This window comes from Dromaius novaehollandiae, chromosome 3 (genome assembly GCF_036370855.1).
Source record: "Dromaius novaehollandiae isolate bDroNov1 chromosome 3, bDroNov1.hap1, whole genome shotgun sequence".
NCBI classification, from domain to species: Eukaryota; Metazoa; Chordata; class Aves; order Casuariiformes; family Dromaiidae; genus Dromaius; species Dromaius novaehollandiae.
In genome coordinates, this window is record NC_088100.1 from 70,660,742 (window position 1) to 70,678,449 (window position 17,708).

At 40.2% G+C, this 17,708-nt stretch overlaps 1 protein-coding gene across 2 annotated transcripts; it reads right to left on the minus strand.

The window, feature by feature from the left end:
- Positions 1–9,002: 9,002 nt before the first annotated feature.
- On the minus strand, positions 9,003–16,989 carry VIP (vasoactive intestinal peptide). 2 transcript variants are annotated; one of them, XM_026122218.2, is made up of 7 exons: positions 16,769–16,989; positions 16,258–16,379; positions 14,291–14,431; positions 13,852–13,956; positions 12,112–12,231; positions 11,314–11,428; positions 9,003–10,025 (listed from the first exon to the last, which is right to left on the minus strand). In XM_026122218.2, the coding sequence occupies exons 2-7, from the start codon at positions 16,368–16,370 to the stop codon at positions 10,017–10,019; spliced, it is 603 nt and encodes a 200-aa protein (XP_025978003.2). In that variant the 5' UTR covers positions 16,371–16,379; positions 16,769–16,989; the 3' UTR covers positions 9,003–10,016. The 2 variants fall into 2 exon arrangements, with proteins under 2 accessions (XP_025978003.2, XP_064365206.1); XM_064509136.1 differs by lacking the exon at positions 13,852–13,956.
- Positions 16,990–17,708: the final 719 nt, after the last annotated feature.

The following is a 17,708-nucleotide window of genomic DNA, read 5'->3' on the forward strand; positions in this document are numbered from 1 at the left end:
TCGGTTGTGAATGCACTGTTTACTTCCATAAGCTGCACTCGTACTGAGAAGTCATAGAAGTGCTTGATCTTTCAGCACAGTGGAAATATAATGGTATATCTGGAAAATATTCTGCTTGCAACACATTCTCCAAATATTGTCTAGACTGGAGGTGGGTGGCTTATTAATTACATGAATTGCCTTCTAACCGAATCAAGTTGTTTGAGGCACTCCATAAAACCCAGTCTGTTGGAGTTCTTTTTTTTGCTGGCGGTCAATACTAGCAAAAGGAAAACAAGATTAAAAGCATTAATTTGCCCAGGTTCCAGTGCTATGAGCTTTAATAAGTGTAAGTGGATGTTCTGTATGTGTATTCGACTAGTTCAGTTTAAAGCATTCTGCCAAATATAAACAGAACATATGTTATTTTCTGTTTACTTTTATTTGTTTTTGTTTTGTTTCCTTATGCAAAATATTAGCAAATTTGCTTGCACTTCAGCTTGTACCCAAACTGCAGAATGCAAAAGAAAAATGACAACTGGTCAAGCTGTTTATGATAACTTAATGTCTGTACGACAGTTTATTTAAAATTGTCTGAATGAAATTCTTTAAGCAATGCATATTTGAAAAACCATAATAGAAGAAATAACTCAAAAAGCAATAATAAAAATATAGATTAATTTTTGCTATTAGTTATGACATATCTGGGTAGTTACTCCAAAAGATTTTGATGCGTATTTAGAGCATCTAAGCATTAAAAAATCAGGGGTGTTTTTTCAAAATTTGAGCTAAAAAATCTCAAACGGTTTCGAGATAAAAAAGATTTTGAGTTCAGAAATGGGCCAAGCCCTAGTTTCTGAAGATGATCATGAAAAAATGCAAGCAGAAAAATCTAAATATGTCACAATTCTTAATTTAAGTATCAAATTTGATTTAAAAATTAATAAGGCTTTGATTTTTTTTTCTAGCAGCAGATTATCCCATAATGAATAGTATTCCACCAAAATATCTCTTTCTAGACATATGAAGATTCGTAGTGTGATTTTATTCAAATTACTTGCAATGAGATACTCTCTCAGATTCCTTTGCTTATGTCCAGCATAAAGAAGCCTAAAATAATAGTGGGTACACAGGGAAATCCACAGTATCTTCACTCAACAAGTGCAGAGCAAGCTAAAAAGACAGCTCTTTGTAAGCTGCAAAATATAGGTTATGTGGGCTGAATTTGGAAGAATGTCATTCCTGATCCCACCATAGCTTGCCCAAGCCATCCTCTTTGATGCGCAGCTCTTATAATTTATAATATGCTTCAAATTTTACCAGAGCCAGTGCAGAACTAAGACCTTGAAACTCTAATTAATTCCACTCTGGCCTACCATTGCTGCTGCAGAGAATAAAAGTGGGGCAGGGGAGGTTCTCCTTCATTGATTTCTTCAGTTTTTAACAGAAAAAAAAAGTAATCTGTATACATTGCAATTATACAGCATGCTGTTTTTACACTGAGGTTTATCATTCAATGAGCATAGAATCAGTATAAAACAGTATCTCACTGAAGCAAAATTTTTGATGGATTTCTTTTAGGACACTGTTAAGCAGTAACGTAATTAGAGATAGAAAATAGAACATTTATATGGATTAGGCATCCTTATTACAGAGATTAATTGCCTACTGGCCATGCATTTATTTATTAATAAGACCCTCTAAACATATTTTAAAAGAATAACCAAGAAAGAGTCCAATTGAAATGTAGTCCTGACTTCAGCAAGTGAAGTTTTGTTTGTTCCATCACCAAAAAGCAGCATAATCATCCCATGTATTATTCCAGAACCCTTCAGAATATTCTAAATGTGCTAAAGCTATTCAACTGAGCCTAGGCCAGGGAAATGATATTTTGAATTAGCCATTCTTTGGGAAAATGTATTCAAATGGAGCCTGAAAGTTACAGAACCTGAAATGCCCAATTAAATCTGGTCTTTAAAGGATCAAGCCCTGACTCTGTGAAAGAAGGGTACATTAAGCACTTATATTCTCACCTGTACTGAACAGAGAATGAATCATAAATCAAAGAGCGATGACCCAAGTAGTTCTCTCAGATGGATTTCTTTATTCTTGCGCAGCAGTAGACTAATGATCCAGAGGTAATCACTGTAGTAATCCCTTTAGCTGTGGATAAAAGGAGACCCTCAGCTCCTCATCATCACTGGCACTACACTTTAGCATCATATTTTAATATACATGGCATAAATCCACAAGTGCTTGCTTTTGTAGCTCTCTTCATTCTTCCTTTTGAAGCATTAATGTTTGTGATAGGCTAGTGTGTAACCTACACCTCTCATTACTCATACAGCAAGTAAAAGGATGTATAGCCCTTTTTTCTTAAACTCCTTGACAACCTGGTGGGGTTTTGCTGTGAACTGACCTCTGGTTTCCCTTCCTTGGGCTGACAGAAGTCAGCAACGGGCCATGGTTGCTGTTGCCATCACCTTGCTGTCCAGCACCCCACATGACAGAAAAGCACCGTAAAGGGTGGCCTGTCATCTCACTTGGTCACAGGATTAAAGAAGTGGAATTTGAAAAAAAGAGGCTATAATCGAGTAAAATGGTCCATTACACATGAAACCACGTGGTAATTTGGGCATCTGCCTGCTTAAGAAGCCAATTTCACTTTATATGCATTTTGGATTGGCCCTCCCTGCCCTCCCCCCAGCTCCTCACCCTCCCCCCAAAAGACATCATATTTCAAATGCATGGTGATTTTGCTTTGTCAACTATTTGAAACCTGCAAATGTTTGAGAAGCAACAACAAAATTATCCAAACTGAAAAATCAACCCTTTCAAGGCCTTCTCAGCTCAGGGCCTCAAAATCACTAGTCACTTCAGTAATTTTGAAGGTGAAACATCATCTGGTAAACTGTATTTTAGGAGTGTTGAGCTCTCTCTGGGGTGTGGACCCTCTGGGCATGGGGATCCAGAGCAGACTGGGAAGTGGAGCCATTTGCAAGATAAGACTTCTGGTCTCATGGACTTTTTTCTTTAGCCTGACAAAGTAAAGGCTGGAAAGGGAATGTAGTCTATACATACATCAAGGAAACTAACTCCTGAGAGGAGAAAAAGTACTCTTATGATGAAGAGCAATGCTGGAATAGCAACAAATGGTTTATAAGGCATCCGTCAAATATTTAGAGTGCCAGTTAAAAGAAGGTTCCCAATGAGCAGAGCCACTAGATTCAGAAACTGTTGTGCAACAGCAGAAGTAGGGATGTACAACCCAACTGTGTTCCTGATGGAGTTCACTAAATTTATGAATGGATTTACATGATGCAAGTCCTCTGATAGCAAGAGAGGACCCTTCCTTTGTTCTTAAAACAAGAGTCTTAAATCTAGAAGAAGCAAGAAGCCACATATAAACTAGATTTAATATTAAGGAATTTTTTGAGGAGACACTCTTCAAATACATCGCTCAGCATTTACCAGTTCTTTTTCTCTTTCTTACTGCATGGTTCTCAAGAACAGAGCTCTTATCCTCCAGCACAGCATGTTTTGTGTAACAGCGTTATAATGCAGACTGTAATACACTGGTCTGAAAGGAATCACTATCATCGGCACCAAATCTAGACTTTTACACACTCCTCTTACTGTTTAAACAGGACTGGGTCTTTCTGAATAAATGATGTAACCCTAGCTTTATTGTGAAGACTCTTCCTAGGAGGCTGACTGCCAGTATCAGAGCAGTTAGTTTTCTATTCTCACTAATAAGAGACAGAATTGTTTGCTTAATACTACGTGCAGATGTTCTGGCTGTGATTATGAAAGAAGAGACTGTCTGAAAGCCAAAAATGAAGAGCTGCTACAGTAGCAAAAACTGGTGATAAGGCTTCCGTCAAACACATTTGTGGCCACTTCCAGTAAAAGCAGTTCAATATTATATGAAATAAACAGCTAGGAGGCATCCAGACTCCGTATCAATGATTTCCTATCTATCAAAAAACTGATGTGCAAGGACTTGACACCTCATATCATTTGGCAAAAAGGCAACATTACCAGATAATTTTACAAGCAAAATTAGAAACCATTCTGTCTGCTTTGCCCTATCTAGCCAACAGCCTGGTTATTTAATACACTACTGGCAAAAATTGCTGCTCTGTACATTTCCTAAATAGAAAGGTCTTTGTTGATCCAGTGATCTAACGATAGAAGAAAGTGACGGTCTCTAGCTCTCTTCTGCTCCCCTCCACCCAAAAAAGAGGATATGTGTTGGATAAGAACAAATTTCTGACTTGACAGCTATCCAGGTCAGTTCAGAAAACTGATCTTAGGTGCCAAACTCAGGTATGTTTTAAAAAATATGATCCTATCCAAAACTATATCTAGGATTAAATAATTCACTCAATGGAGAAGGACAATTTTTTTTTACTTTTTTTCTCATTATTGAAACATTCCCTGGTCTTTCCCCAAACAGTGCTCTACTGAGAATATTATTCTCACAAAGTTAATGCTGATACTTAGAATCATTTTTTCCTATACCGTAAGGAATTATGCCATTCTTTAAGCTTAAACATTGAATAATCAGAATCATATTTTTATTTAAATATTTTGGTCAATTGAGCTAGTGAAAATATTTACGATCATAAAGGAGAGTTGGGCTTTGTTGCCTTCCTAACAAGTGGCCAGCATATAGCTGTGTATGACACCAAAGTAAAACTTTCCTGTTCGTGCTTCAGAAGTAGAAGACACATCAAATTATTCTTCAGGCTTTTTAAGAGCTGGTGTGAAAGACTAGTGCCTAGTTTCCTACTTCTAATCCAGCTTCTCAAACTGGTAAACAATTTATCTGAGAATGTTCCAAAGCGGATCTGAGCAGAGCAGAAGATGTTGTAGTTTCCTGAGCCAGCGCAGCCCCCAGAAGGCCCCATGTTCTGCATGATGTGTCCAAGGGAACGGTCAGCGTTCTGTGCAAGTCACAAGCCAGATCAAAAATCTCCAGTGGGAAACCAGCGACTCTTTGTGAGTGGGACAGGGAGCTTCTGCAGAGCTGGTTGTGCCAATTCTCTGCAGTACTCATCTCCATAAGCAAGGCTGGCAGATACTAGATTGATGCACCTTACTGATGCACCATAAATTTACTGACTGCTGTCTTTTTCCTGTTGCATCTCAAAAACATAGCTAATTCTTGTTCACTGTGCTCAGACTCCCAGCATTAATGGGAATAAGCATATTTGTGTTAGTGGAACAATCAAAAAATATATCTATTAAATAGTATCTTCATTTTAAAAAGTGGCTCGCCCTTCCATCTTTACATAAAGACAGATTATGAGCTACATTGGGCTGCTTCATGAAGCAATTACCATTGCAGTAGTGTCATCAGGACTAGGGATTCCCATGAGCACTTAAAGGCCAACCTGAAGTCAGCAGAACAGCAGATAGGAATGGATGTGCAAAGGCAGCCCAACCTCTACACTCTGTACAGTGCCAGCAAAGATGCCACGTGGGGCAGGGACACATTGCAGCCCAGAAGAATTGTGGTCAAAAAAAAAAAAAAAAAAAAAAAAAAAAAAAAAAAAGTGACATTGCAATATCTGTATTCAAGGCTCCATTTGAAGGGATTTTTACCGTAGCAACCATCCCCTCTGCCTTCTGGTTCATAGTGTCCATTGCAGTGTGGAATGGACACCACCAGCAGTGGTGTCTCTGCTTCTGCTCACCTCTCCTACATCCCAGACTGGCCGCCTGATTCACCTGAGTTCTTTCTTTTCGCTTTTATTCTCATTAGATGACAGTAGGTAAAATAAAAAAAAGAGAAAGGTAACAGAGAATATCTGTGTGGGAAAACAAGATGCTGTTGCTCTGTAAAACAGCAGATACACAAAAGATCTTGAAGCAGAATAAAAGAACAGACTTCCAGAGGTGTGGTACCTCCTCAGAAGTTCACTATCCGACACTTGCTTGTGTGCCTAACACAGTTTAAACAGCCTGTGTTCTTCCAGAGGTTAAGTAAGGCACACAAAAGGCCACAGAAAGGCCAGGCTACCAAAAAGAGAGAGCAAAAATAAAAGATTTGTCTTTGACAAACCAAGATCATGTGAATTTGTGCTATCCTGGCTGTTCCCCGCTACCTCCCTGCCTTGATAAACACAGGGTTGCTCTCACTTTCCTGCAGAAAAGAAAACTGCAAGCTCCAGCGCTCCCTCCCGTACCTTGCTCCAGCCTGGAGCAAAGTCCCTCACACCCACAGCCTGACAAAAGGAGAGATCTGGGGAGCCAGTTCCCTATAGGTTCACATACTATTTATTTGCAAGCCAAAGGGGAGGGTGTTAATGAAGGGTGAGGAAGCCTGAGGTATAAGAAGGAAGAAAGGAAGGGAGCAAACAAGGAAAAAGAAAAGAGGTAGTGGCAGTAGGCAGTAACATGGGAGGGAATTGGCAGCCTTTTCCCTCCACCTTTCCCTAGTTCCTTGAAAGAAAGTAGAGCCTTGCTGCACATATGCATCTCTTCCCAAAAGTTTGTTCTCTGAGGAGGATTCAATATTTCTGTAGATGAGGTTATACCAATGCTTAGGAGTCAAGTTATCTGTTTTTCATATTTTTAAACAAAAAACTGCTGCCTCAGATTCTCAAGCAGAATGAATACTCACAGCCACTCAAAACCATTTAAAACATCAGAGGATCTTTAAGGGTTTTATTTATTATTTGTTTTACTGGCTGTAATTTTAAAACTTTTTTCATCTTCTGTCATTCTCCTGACATTATAACCAATCCTGAGAGTTACTCTTGATTCTGTGATGACTGTAAAAACGCCATGACCAACTGAGATTTGTTTCTTTTTGTTTTTAAAGCTCTATAATAAGACTTTGCCTTTAAGAATAATATTAATTTTAAAAGTACAGCTGGTTACATTGTAGGGTGTGGGTGTGGGTGTGCGCACGCGCACAAACATGTGTACATGCATGCAAATCTTCCCTGTGGATTTCAAGATCAGAAACTATCCCTTTCTGGTGGTGGCAAAGTAATAGCATCAGGGTGATTATGTCCATTTTTTTAAGAGCTCCAAGGGGTAGATCTGAAAAGCAAACCCCAGTCAATAATGCAAAAAATAATGAGTTCTGTCCTCTGTGATCACATTGTTGTTCCTATCCCATGTCAGAAAAAAATTCTGTAGAGCTTTAGTGAGGTGCTTCTTTAGCATATACCCCAACAACCCTTCACAGTTTTATTCCTTGCTCTTAAATGGCTCTGTTGTCTCTCTGCCAACGATACTCTTCTTAGAAATCTCCTGGATATGTCTTCTTCCTAGTGGTATTCTTGACACTTTCTTTGGAGCTGCCCCTTTCATTTTCCTAATTGCTGCAATACTTTGATTCTATTATTATGAGATTTTGCAGATGGGTTGTAAGGTTGGGGGCATGTTTCAAGGCTCATTGAAGGACTGCAAATTTGCCTCATTCAGCGATCATTTAACCTTACCATAAGCACTTGCTGGTGGAGCAGCGGCAAACAGTGTTACATCTCCTATAATTCATTAGTCTTTGTGTAAGAATTGGGCCTTATATTGCCTGTGGAATGTCAGGAGTTTCTGTGATAAGTTAAAAGTTGTCCTTTGACACAAATACCAACTCCGGCTTTATTATTCTAGAGTATCTCTCTTTTAAGTGCTAGGTTTTGCTAAAATATACATAAAATTTGGCTAAACTCTCTGAGGAAAGTTTTATTATTTTAATTATTACAATGAGGGTATTATTTTTGTATTTTAGAATAGATGGTTTCCCAATAAGCATCCCTTTTCTCCTGTAATGCACTCCATCCTCCACCATAGCAGAGAACACATATTCTAAGTTCTGTAGTTTTCTATGGGGAACAAAATATTGGAGGGATTAAACATCGAACATGAAAGACCAGCTCATCCAATAGTTGCCTTATTATCAAAATGAAAAAAGTCTGTTGAAGCTATAGCATTGTACTTTAAAACAAAAGCAGATTTAGAATAAAAATTTAAATATGATGAAATTCTAGGGTCAAGAGGTCCACCGCTCCCATTCTGTTGCTTTAAAATGAGTGAATGACCCGTATGCACATTTAAACAAAAAGTTCTGTGTATGAAGACCATGCAAGTTTTGTTTCTAGGTATTTTTTTCATATTTTATTTTTTAAATATTAACTATCAGATAAAATCTAACAAAGATCAAACTATGCTGACAAAATTTTCCAGTTAAGTACTACCGCATCAGTCTATTTTCCTGTCTTAAGTATTGTCTGAAGCCACTTTTCCACTCAAATTTTCATAATAGATAGGAATTAAGAGTGGAACACCATTTGAAGACCAGTTTTTAAGGGAAGACTGTAAAATTACATGTCTAACTTTTGTGAACCATTCATTGGTTTATGCTAAAAGAAATTTTGTCAACACTAGGTGGAAATATCAATAAAAGTTATCTGATCTCTGCAAACTAGTTTTCATTTGACATGCAGATGTCAATATTGATAACATCTGCAAGTTGGAAGGACACATATTTATGAGAGCTAGTTCCCATAAATCTTAGATTTTATCATATTTGAAGCTTCCTTCTAAATAGGAACAGTGAACTTATAAGTGAAAGTCCAGTCTGTGCCTGTCAATAAATGAATTTTATCACTCACTGTGGTAGGAGTATGATTGTATCTATGATATATAAATATGCTTGAAATTCCAAATGGAATTTTCTAGGTAGGCTTGGTAAGTTTTTCTACTTCTATCAGATATTGTTTTTTTCAGGGTGGGAAGAAATCATCGGAGGGTTATGGCTGGTATCACACATGAATATGTGTTTCATAAGTAGTTCATGCAATACCATGCACCTTCCTTACTGTAATGGAACTATGAGTCCTTATAGCAATAAATATTTCTTCAGCAAGTGATCCAAGTGGTTAAACCTACAATTTTAATAAAATATAAGATTCTGATTCAAAACAGCAGTCAATCAGCTGCATATTTCCAGTTTCCTACTGATATGATGATACAAAGCGAAAGTAATAAGGATTATTTTAGGAGACTTACTTGCTTTGTCTTTTTAATGTGTATTACAAAAAACATGTATAATACACATCAGTTCAAGTATACTATTTTCCTCTGTTATTATACAGCACTTAGCTAGGGATCCCTACTGTTCCAAGTAACTATAAATTGACTCAAACCAGTAATAGTCTGCAGTGATAATAAAATGATTTATTGTCTGCATATTTTGTAAGTTACATTCATTCTGAAAAAATAGTAAAGTGTCTTCAGATCTATTTTATATATAAGGAATAGTTTCATCATCAAAGCTACAGACAATCAAATGTAGAATAAACAATGACTTTAGACATCAAACAAACCAAGGGATAGCATTCTTCCGTGTGTTGTTTGGCAGCTCCAGAGCATCCAAAACATCATTAAAAGTAAAGGATACCTTTTAACGGTTTTAGTAGAATTTCTATATTGTGATATATTAAAAATGTGAAAGAAAAAGGAAAGATTCTGTCAAAGGTCAAATATTTTGTAATGTTTTTTCATTTCCTCTCATTCTCTGGTAAGCTGCTAGAAAAGCATACCGTTTTGCTTGGGAGCAACCTTCAGAGATTGTTTTAATGTAATTTGTACAAGCTTAGCACATTCTTTTTCTCACACTTTTACACTTCTATGAAGTAATCTGGAAATGTATCCATCTGATCAAACAGGTTTATCTAAAGTAGCACTGCACCCAGAATGAGCCAATTAATTAGTAAAGATGGGCTCTCTTCAGCTGCACACTCATTTTCAAATTTATTGAAGTAAAGGATTTACAGCATATGCAACTCACAGACTTCTCATGAGTTAAACTGGCATCCATATGTACAGCTTTCAGTAGAGAACTCTAGAGTAATATTTACAATGTAAATATCAACTTTTATTACATAAGAAACAAATATATCACAACTTTCACTTCACAAACATATTTGTTCTGGTTTGATGACTAAAGTCAGCTCTTTGAAATACTATGTGGAACTCAAAAATAACTTGTTCTTGTCATAGACTTTACCAGGCATCTTTCAGAGGTTCTGAAAAGCAAAGGAGAAACATGTTTTTAGAAGAGTCATTTTCGTAAGTGGTTGCAACATGAAACGTATAAACGCAGACAAGATGTAGACAAGAACCAAGGCTTGCCAAAATCCCTCACTGCACAGGGGACTGGCAAATATGAGCGACTCCCATTGGTGGAGGTGGAGCTATTCACAGGAGCTTAATGTGTGTTACACTCAGCAGCCAGTGTTTGCAGGATCAGGAAGGACAGAAGGATTAGGCAAAACGTTACTGCACATTGGCCCATTGTGCAGAATAGCCTGCAATCAAAGCAACTCTGTCCTTGAAATGGACAGCCGAATTCAGGTTGCTCAATACACACTGCATCAACAATTTGGCATTTGTGATAAAATGACCAATAGCTAGAAATGCTGATGAAAAGATTCACTTATAGGAAAATCTGGATCATCAGTACAGTCCATCAAAAAGGAAAGGAATAAAAATATTTCCAGGAACAGACCAATGACCTACTGGGCCAGTATTCTCTCTCATTTAGTCAATGCCAGATGTTTTAGTAGGTGTAAAATCCAGAAGCAAGTATTTTTGGAATAATCTGCTTAGAAAGAACATTTCTTTCAAGAATCCCATCACTTAGAAATTGTTTTACTCCTTGAAGCGTAAGCAGTTGATGTCCTTTCTAATCTTTTGGATCTCTAGAGAAACTACCACATTTATGGTAAGAAAAAGAGCATTTTCTTTTAGTACCTGAAGGAATCAACAGTGTGGAGAAATGCATGGGGTTGCTTTTTTCCAAATATTATCTTCAAGAGTGCACTTTTTTCTTATTTTAATTCGGACACAACTGAATACCAAAACACACCTTATCATCAATTTTATAATATACTTTCAAGAATATCAGGTCTGATTCATTTCCGTATTACCCTTTGAATTTCATGCCCCTGAAAGTCCTGTGAAGTAGACGGATTGTTCTCTGAAGAAATAATAATCTTTATAATTAAAAATGAGTCAATTTGGATTTTACGCTGCAGTGAACACAATCTGAAACACCCAAGTGAGTTAGGTACATTATTAACAGTTCCATTTAATTAGGAATTTTCAGTAAGAGCAATCAGGGGATCACTTAATTATTCTTATTAAAATGATTATTATATTCAGATACAATCCCTATAGAAACACAGCACTCCATGGAACATGGCTCTTTCCATAAAGACTCTGCTTTCCTGAGAGGCCACATTTCATGTATGATTAATCTCACTGGATGGGTAAAGTTAACTAACAGCAACAGTAAAGTAAACCTGGACATACCAGTGGGTACTGGCCCAGCAGCTCATCTACAGAAATATCGTCATAGTTTTCTGAAAAGGAAGGTTCAAGAAGTTCTGCTTCATCTCGAAGTTTAGCAGGGTTTAGCTCTTCCTGGCTGTTGTGGATCAGAAACAAATTTTATTGCCCTCAGAAGACAAAGCAGATAAGCAAACAGCACCTTGTTCTAACTGTAGCAATTGTATCTTTCATTACACTTATACAGCAGTATTTTAAATCACATGAAACAGCATGTCTAACAGCTATAGAGACATTATATTTAAAGCAAAAAGCAGTGGTCTCAAAGAGTGAGTCTTCAATAGAATATACGCCCTTCAAAAATACATACTGGCATTTTTCACCTATACTGATTAGGACATATGATCTTCTTTCTGGGACTTCTAAATGTTCATTTTAACAGTAGTTAAACTAAAGGTAAATTTTGAACAAATAGTGTATTTTCATTATAAAACTATTGCTCATGTTCCATAGCTCTGTGGATTCTTCCTTAAGAGGCTTGCTATAAATAAAAGCATTTTAAGAATATGTGAGAAGCTTTTTAACATTTCCAGATGCTAAGTCTCTTCTTTATTGTTTCACTCTAATCTGATTGTGATGTCTGCTCTAGTCTGGAAGAAAATGCAGTCTGTATTTTAAAACTATGTTATAAACCGTATTATAAAGTCATTACTGTTCATTGTCTTTTGCTTGTCTTCTCTGTGTAAGTATGTGGGTATAAATCTTTTCTGTCTTAATGCCATACAAGTACGGAAAGTATACATATTTGCTTTCTTGCAATACCTTCTTTTTCCAGTTAAAACTGAGTTTAAGTATTTCTTCACGGCCATTTGCTTTCGGAAGCGGCTGTAGTTGTCAGTGAAGACAGCATCAGAGTGGCGTTTGACAGGACTGTCCTGGGAGCTAGCAATATGCAACAATTAAAAATAAATAAACTAAAATACATAATCGATTTAAAAGAAGATATTATAAAAATGAGTGAGGTAAACTTTATAATGTTGGCTAGCTAAATAAAATAAAATTTTCATTACAGCTTTCATTGCCAACTATGACTTTGGAATTTCCTTTCTTCTCTTGAAAAGAAGTCACTCTGCTGCCATGGCTTACTATGCATTTTAATAACAAGCGTCAGATCCTAAGGATCTACATTCAGTCCTTTGGACAAACCTTCCACTGACTTCCTTCTCCTGAACAATCTTGCCATGACCCATGCAAATCTTACTGAAAGAATTCCAGTGTTTGTGTCATAGGAATTCTGCATGATCAAATGGTTGAGTGTGGATTTTATGATTACTGCCTATGCATTCTCATAGCCTAGGTTACTCTTTTTAATAAATTGACTCTAATCTGATTTCTTCTATTTGTGCAAATATATTTCAGTACGATGCCAAGGTGCGCACCTAAAGATCACATTTTAAGGCCCTGGTCATTGTTCCCCGTGAACTCAGTGCAGACTGAGCCTGCCTCTGAAAAAATCAGGAGTGTAACATCAAATATTTAGCTGCAAATGTTTGTTTTAAGGAAGTATCAGAAAACAAAGCACACCTTCTGAAATTCAAACTTAGAGTCATATTTGTCCATGCATGATCTTGGGAACCTTCAGCTAGTGTGTTCTGCTTTAATGATCTACATTAATTTACAGCATATGAGAAACTGGTCCTATATGTTCTGGAACAAAGGCAGCATTGATATAAATGCTTAGAAACTGTTTACAGACAAAGGCAGCCTTCAGATAACTAAGTAAAAATAGAGGACCTAATTTTCATTCAGCTTTTGAGCATATGAAGTAGGCATTCATAAGCACTGTCATATTGGGTTAGACCAAAGTATCTTATTAGTCTGTTCCCAAGAGTGTCCAGTAGCTGCTGCTTAGGGTTATAAAAACAAGGGAAGTACACAGTGATTCTTCTCAGCATCCTGCATTCATTAGTTTATGGGCTCCCTAGTCTTGAAGTTGCATCTGGACCCTTGTCTATGAATATCTTCTTTTTGAATCTTTCTGTAACACAGATCTCCCAAAGTGCTCTGGCAATATGCTCTACAGTGGGAAAAAAATCATTCCTTTTTGTTGTCACTTTAAATCAATTGTGTGTTAATTTTATTCAGTGTTCCCCTGTTTTAATATAAGAAGTACTGAATAATCAGTCATCTTGTATTTAATTTTGCCATTCATCCACCAAGCTAGCATACAGACTATCAGAATGTACAATTTAACTAAGCTGTTACATAAAAAAGAGCAAATTGGCCAGATGATCTTTGTAATATTGCCAGTATTTATTATCAGTGCTATGTGCAGTGTCTGTTGCTCTACTCCTCACAGCTGTACAGAAATAAAGAGCAATGTATTCATTTAATAACAAATACCATTTAGCTGTTACATAGGATTTTTGGTTCCCCATTATTACATCAGTTTCTCTGTCATTATCTCTAAATTGCAAAATGAGAAATTGGGTATAAAAGGGTAAAAAATTGCCAATGAAGCCAGCTAGGAAAAGAGTCTACCTAATATAAGCGTCACCTCACCTAACTCGTTTTCTAATAAGCGAATGCAGATATCTCTTCACAGCAAGTTTAGCCAAAAGATGGCTGTAGACGCTGGTGAAAATTCCATCAGCATGCCTTGCATTTCTGAAATGGACAATAAACAAACTCTACAATGCAACCTGGGTCACACCATTTTGATAACTTTCATTTTGTCAACATGCTGCTTTCCTTAAGTTATCTTTTGAACATGAAAAATTAAGCTAATTTCATAAAACAACTTCTAGATTTTCACAATATATTTTTTAGCCCTTACAAGAAGTGAATGCACTCATCAGGCCAGAATGGAATTTGTTCTTCCTTTCCTACATCTCTAACAGTTTGAAAATGTGACTGAGCTAAGTGTTGCAAAAGCATTCTCCACTTTTGACATAATTCAAGCAAGCATCATCATTTGTATTTATTATAACAAAAAACTCACCTATCAATAATTCTGGACAGATCAAAATAGAATTTCTCATTTTCAGGTAGTGTGCTCTGCAAAATGTCTGATTCAGACTTTTGTGACCCACGGGCATGGTCGGGTTCACTGGCTCCATCAAATGGCATTCTGTTTACCAACCTATTGGAGAAGAAAACCATGGAAAATACAGTTAGCTGAGGATATGCAACATTGTCTCTTTCACTTCAACTTACATTCAGGTTTGTTTCAAAATGTACATCTACAAGCTTCTTTAGTCTGTAAGAGATGTCAAAGTAGTCTGGATAAAAATTCTACAAAAATCACTTTCAGCTTTAATCCATACTCAGTGATACAGCAGAGTAACTGACATAACAGGTCTTCTTTCTCTCTAATGAATATGTTCTAGAAATGTATTGTCACTGCAGATGATTAACTCCAACGAACAGTGCATAATTGGTGGCAATTATAGCTCAAGTGACAACTGTTAAGCTTTTCATAAGAATCATATTTTATATAAATGATGGATGAAATTGCACCTCTCCTCCCATGCAAAGCGAAAACAGTGTCTGTGAAGTACCTACCTTCCAGTTAAGACCTAAAAGGTGCACTGAAAAAAAGTATGAAATGGTTCTTAGGCCCCCTCTATAGGAAAGCAAATACACTCTCTAGAACTTCAAACAAAATAAGAAGTGCAGGCATGTATCTCTACTGATTCTTATTCTCATTTGTTTAAATTAATTTGCTAGTTGCAAGTTAATAGCTGCTCATAATTAACCTTTTAAAATGTATCACAACAACTGCTCTGTACAAATTAATTTAATACTTCACATTCTCATAAACTTGTTTCTTAATGGTGTATCTCCCGCAATACTGATGTGTAATATCAAGGACAGTATGACTGCAAAGCAGTAGCTTGGCATCAGATGTTTCCTCTAGTTGCTTTTGTATCCTGTGGAAAAGAATAGCCTCCTATCTCAATGGTAAACTGCTGCATGGGATGATGGTACGCAAAAAGCACACACTAAAACTAGGAAAGACTCTTGTCATTGTACATTTACAGGCATTACGGATGAATTAGAGCTATTAATACTAGTATTACGCATATATTCAAGGCATAAAAGATTTTGGTTGGGTGGAAAAAGGTAAAGTTATTGCAGCGTAAATTAAACCAACTCAGGTCACACCTTTTGAAAATAAACCAGTATGCTGTATTCCCCTATTATTTTTGCTCTTCATGTTCCTCCAGCCTAAATGTAGTAGAACTCTTTGTGCCATCTGATTTCATTTATGTAGACAAGTATGAAAATGTGAACAATTCAAAGTATGCAGCAGTTCCTTCACACCAAAACTACACATCAATGCATACAAATCACTTCCCCTCATGCACAATCTGGGAAATTTTAGTATGTTCAATTTTGCATATGTACGTGCATATGTGCTTTTGAAAAGGAAGACAGAGCATCCACCCAGCTGAACTGTGGAGATCAGGGCGCTTCCGCCTAAGAAAAGTGGAGATCAGGGCGCTTCCCCCTAAGAAAAGCCAAGACTGTTTTGACAGACATCCACCATGCCCTGGAGCACATTTTAACATATATCCTTTATGTCATTTGTATATGCAGTGGTCAGAGGCATCCAGCTCTCATGGGCAGCACCGCTGCTGCAGACAGGGAAGCCGCGTGTGTGTGGCTCTTCAGGCACGGCTTAGCCGGGCACCTGTCGGGTCCGGCTACGCCAACGTCCCGGAGCAGAGCTGCGGCCTCGAGGGCCTGGCGGGCCCCACCGAGCCTGTGCCAACGAGCCAATACCCGGCTAACCGACATCCCTGGGAGCGCTGGCCCTGGCCGAGAGAAAGGATCCGTTATTCGCTTGCTGGAAGACCGCAAGCAGAAAGCGCCGCTGCACGAGGCCCCGGCACCTCTGCGCAGAGCGCCGGCGCAGCGGGCCCTCCCCAGCGGAGCAGCGACGCGGCGCGGCGCGGCCCTTACCGCGGCACGGCGGGGAAGGCGGCCCCCCGCGGCGGCAGCGCCCGGGCCCGCCAGCAGAGGGCGCTCAGGAGGGCGAGGGCGAGGAGGAGCGGGGAGGTGCCGCGGTGCTCCATGGCCGCCACCTGCGGAGGGAAGAGCGCAGCCGTGAGCGCCCGCGCAGCCGTGAGCGCCCGCGCCGCGCCCTCGCGCCCCGACGGAGCCGCGCTGGGCCGAGGGGTGCGCGGAGCTGGCGCCCCGCCGCGCTGCGGGCGAGCCCCGGCTCGGTGCGGGCGGCAGCGGCGCCCGGGGCGCAGCGATCGACACCTCAATTCTTCCTGTATCGTTAAAAAGGAAGGGCTCCCCGCCGCCACCACCCCCGCCGCTCTCCTGGGCGGCCAGACCTGCCCTCGGCGATCCGACGGCTGGGCGCCTTTCCTAACGGGCCGGGGAGGAGGAGAGGGGGAGAGACCCTGCCGAGCCGCGGAGACTTGCCGCCTTTTCCCGCAGCTGCGGTGGAGGGAAAGTTACTCACGGAGCCGCGAGTCCGTCGGTGGGGCTGGCTTGGCTGCGCGGCGCTGCGCTGCTGCGGGAGAAGCCGCGGCCTGCGCCCTGTCCCGCTGCGCGGCTCTCGAGGCGGCGGCGGAGGAAGAGGACGAGGAGGAAGAGGAGAGCTCCGTCCCGCCGCACGCTCTGAGCTGCGCGCCGCGCCGCCGCGTTTTATAGCGTTTACACGTTTCTGCTTCCGAAGAAGCAATCACGTTACTGGAGAGACGTCACCCGTCCCAAGGGGATGGTCGCTTTGTTCAGGACAGTCAGAGATTTATATTTAATTCATGAGCAGCAGCGCACCCTACTTCTCCCTCTGTCCCCCTCCCCCCATTATTTGATTTATATTAATGAGTTAGTTTTGCGGGGAGCAGGGTTCCGTCGGCGGCGCGGTTCTGCCTCGCAAGGCAGAAGGGGAGCAGCGGGCTGCGGGGGGGGGGGGGGGGGCGCAGTTCTCCGCGGCCCCGTGCCGCTGCCCCCGCTGCCCCCGGCCCGCGGGCAGGGCAGCCGGCAGGGGAGGTGGCTGCGCTCCCGCGGTGCGTCGCCGCGCAGCGGCTCGCCGGTGTTTTCGGGCTCACCCGGTGCCTCTCTGGCCGCGGCTCATGGCCGTCGCAGCTCGGGGCTCCCCGCCCCGGGACGCGCCGTCGCGGGGCGCTGCCGCTCTTGCAGAGCCGCCGGGGAGCCCGGCGCGTGCACGGAGGAGTGGGTCTTAAAATCCTTCGGGGGACTAGTTTGATTTTTAGATCGTGGTGCGGTGGTTACCAGCCTTGGCTTTTTCATTTAAAATGTATGTGTTCGTGGGAAACAAAGCAGCCCCCCAGTCCAAGCTGCTGAAACACTAGGTGCTTGTAACATTCAGCTAATCCAGCTAGTGCTACAGCACTGGGGCTGCTGTTAAACTCCGTGCCGTGAAGGGCACTGAGCGT

Excerpts from the sequence above, each read along its gene's own strand:
- VIP (XM_026122218.2), bottom strand. The coding sequence starts at position 16,370 with ATGGAGCACCGCGGCACCTCCCCGCTCCTCCTCGCCCTCGCCCTCCTG. Across the intron at positions 14,432-16,257 it reads GCCTTCCCCGCCGTGCCGCG|GTTGGTAAACAGAATGCCAT; the intron begins GTAAGGGCCGCG and ends CTTCTCCAATAG. Across the intron at positions 12,232-13,851 it reads CTTATTAGAAAACGAGTTAG|CTCCCAGGACAGTCCTGTCA; the intron begins GTGAGGTGACGC and ends GCATATTGCTAG.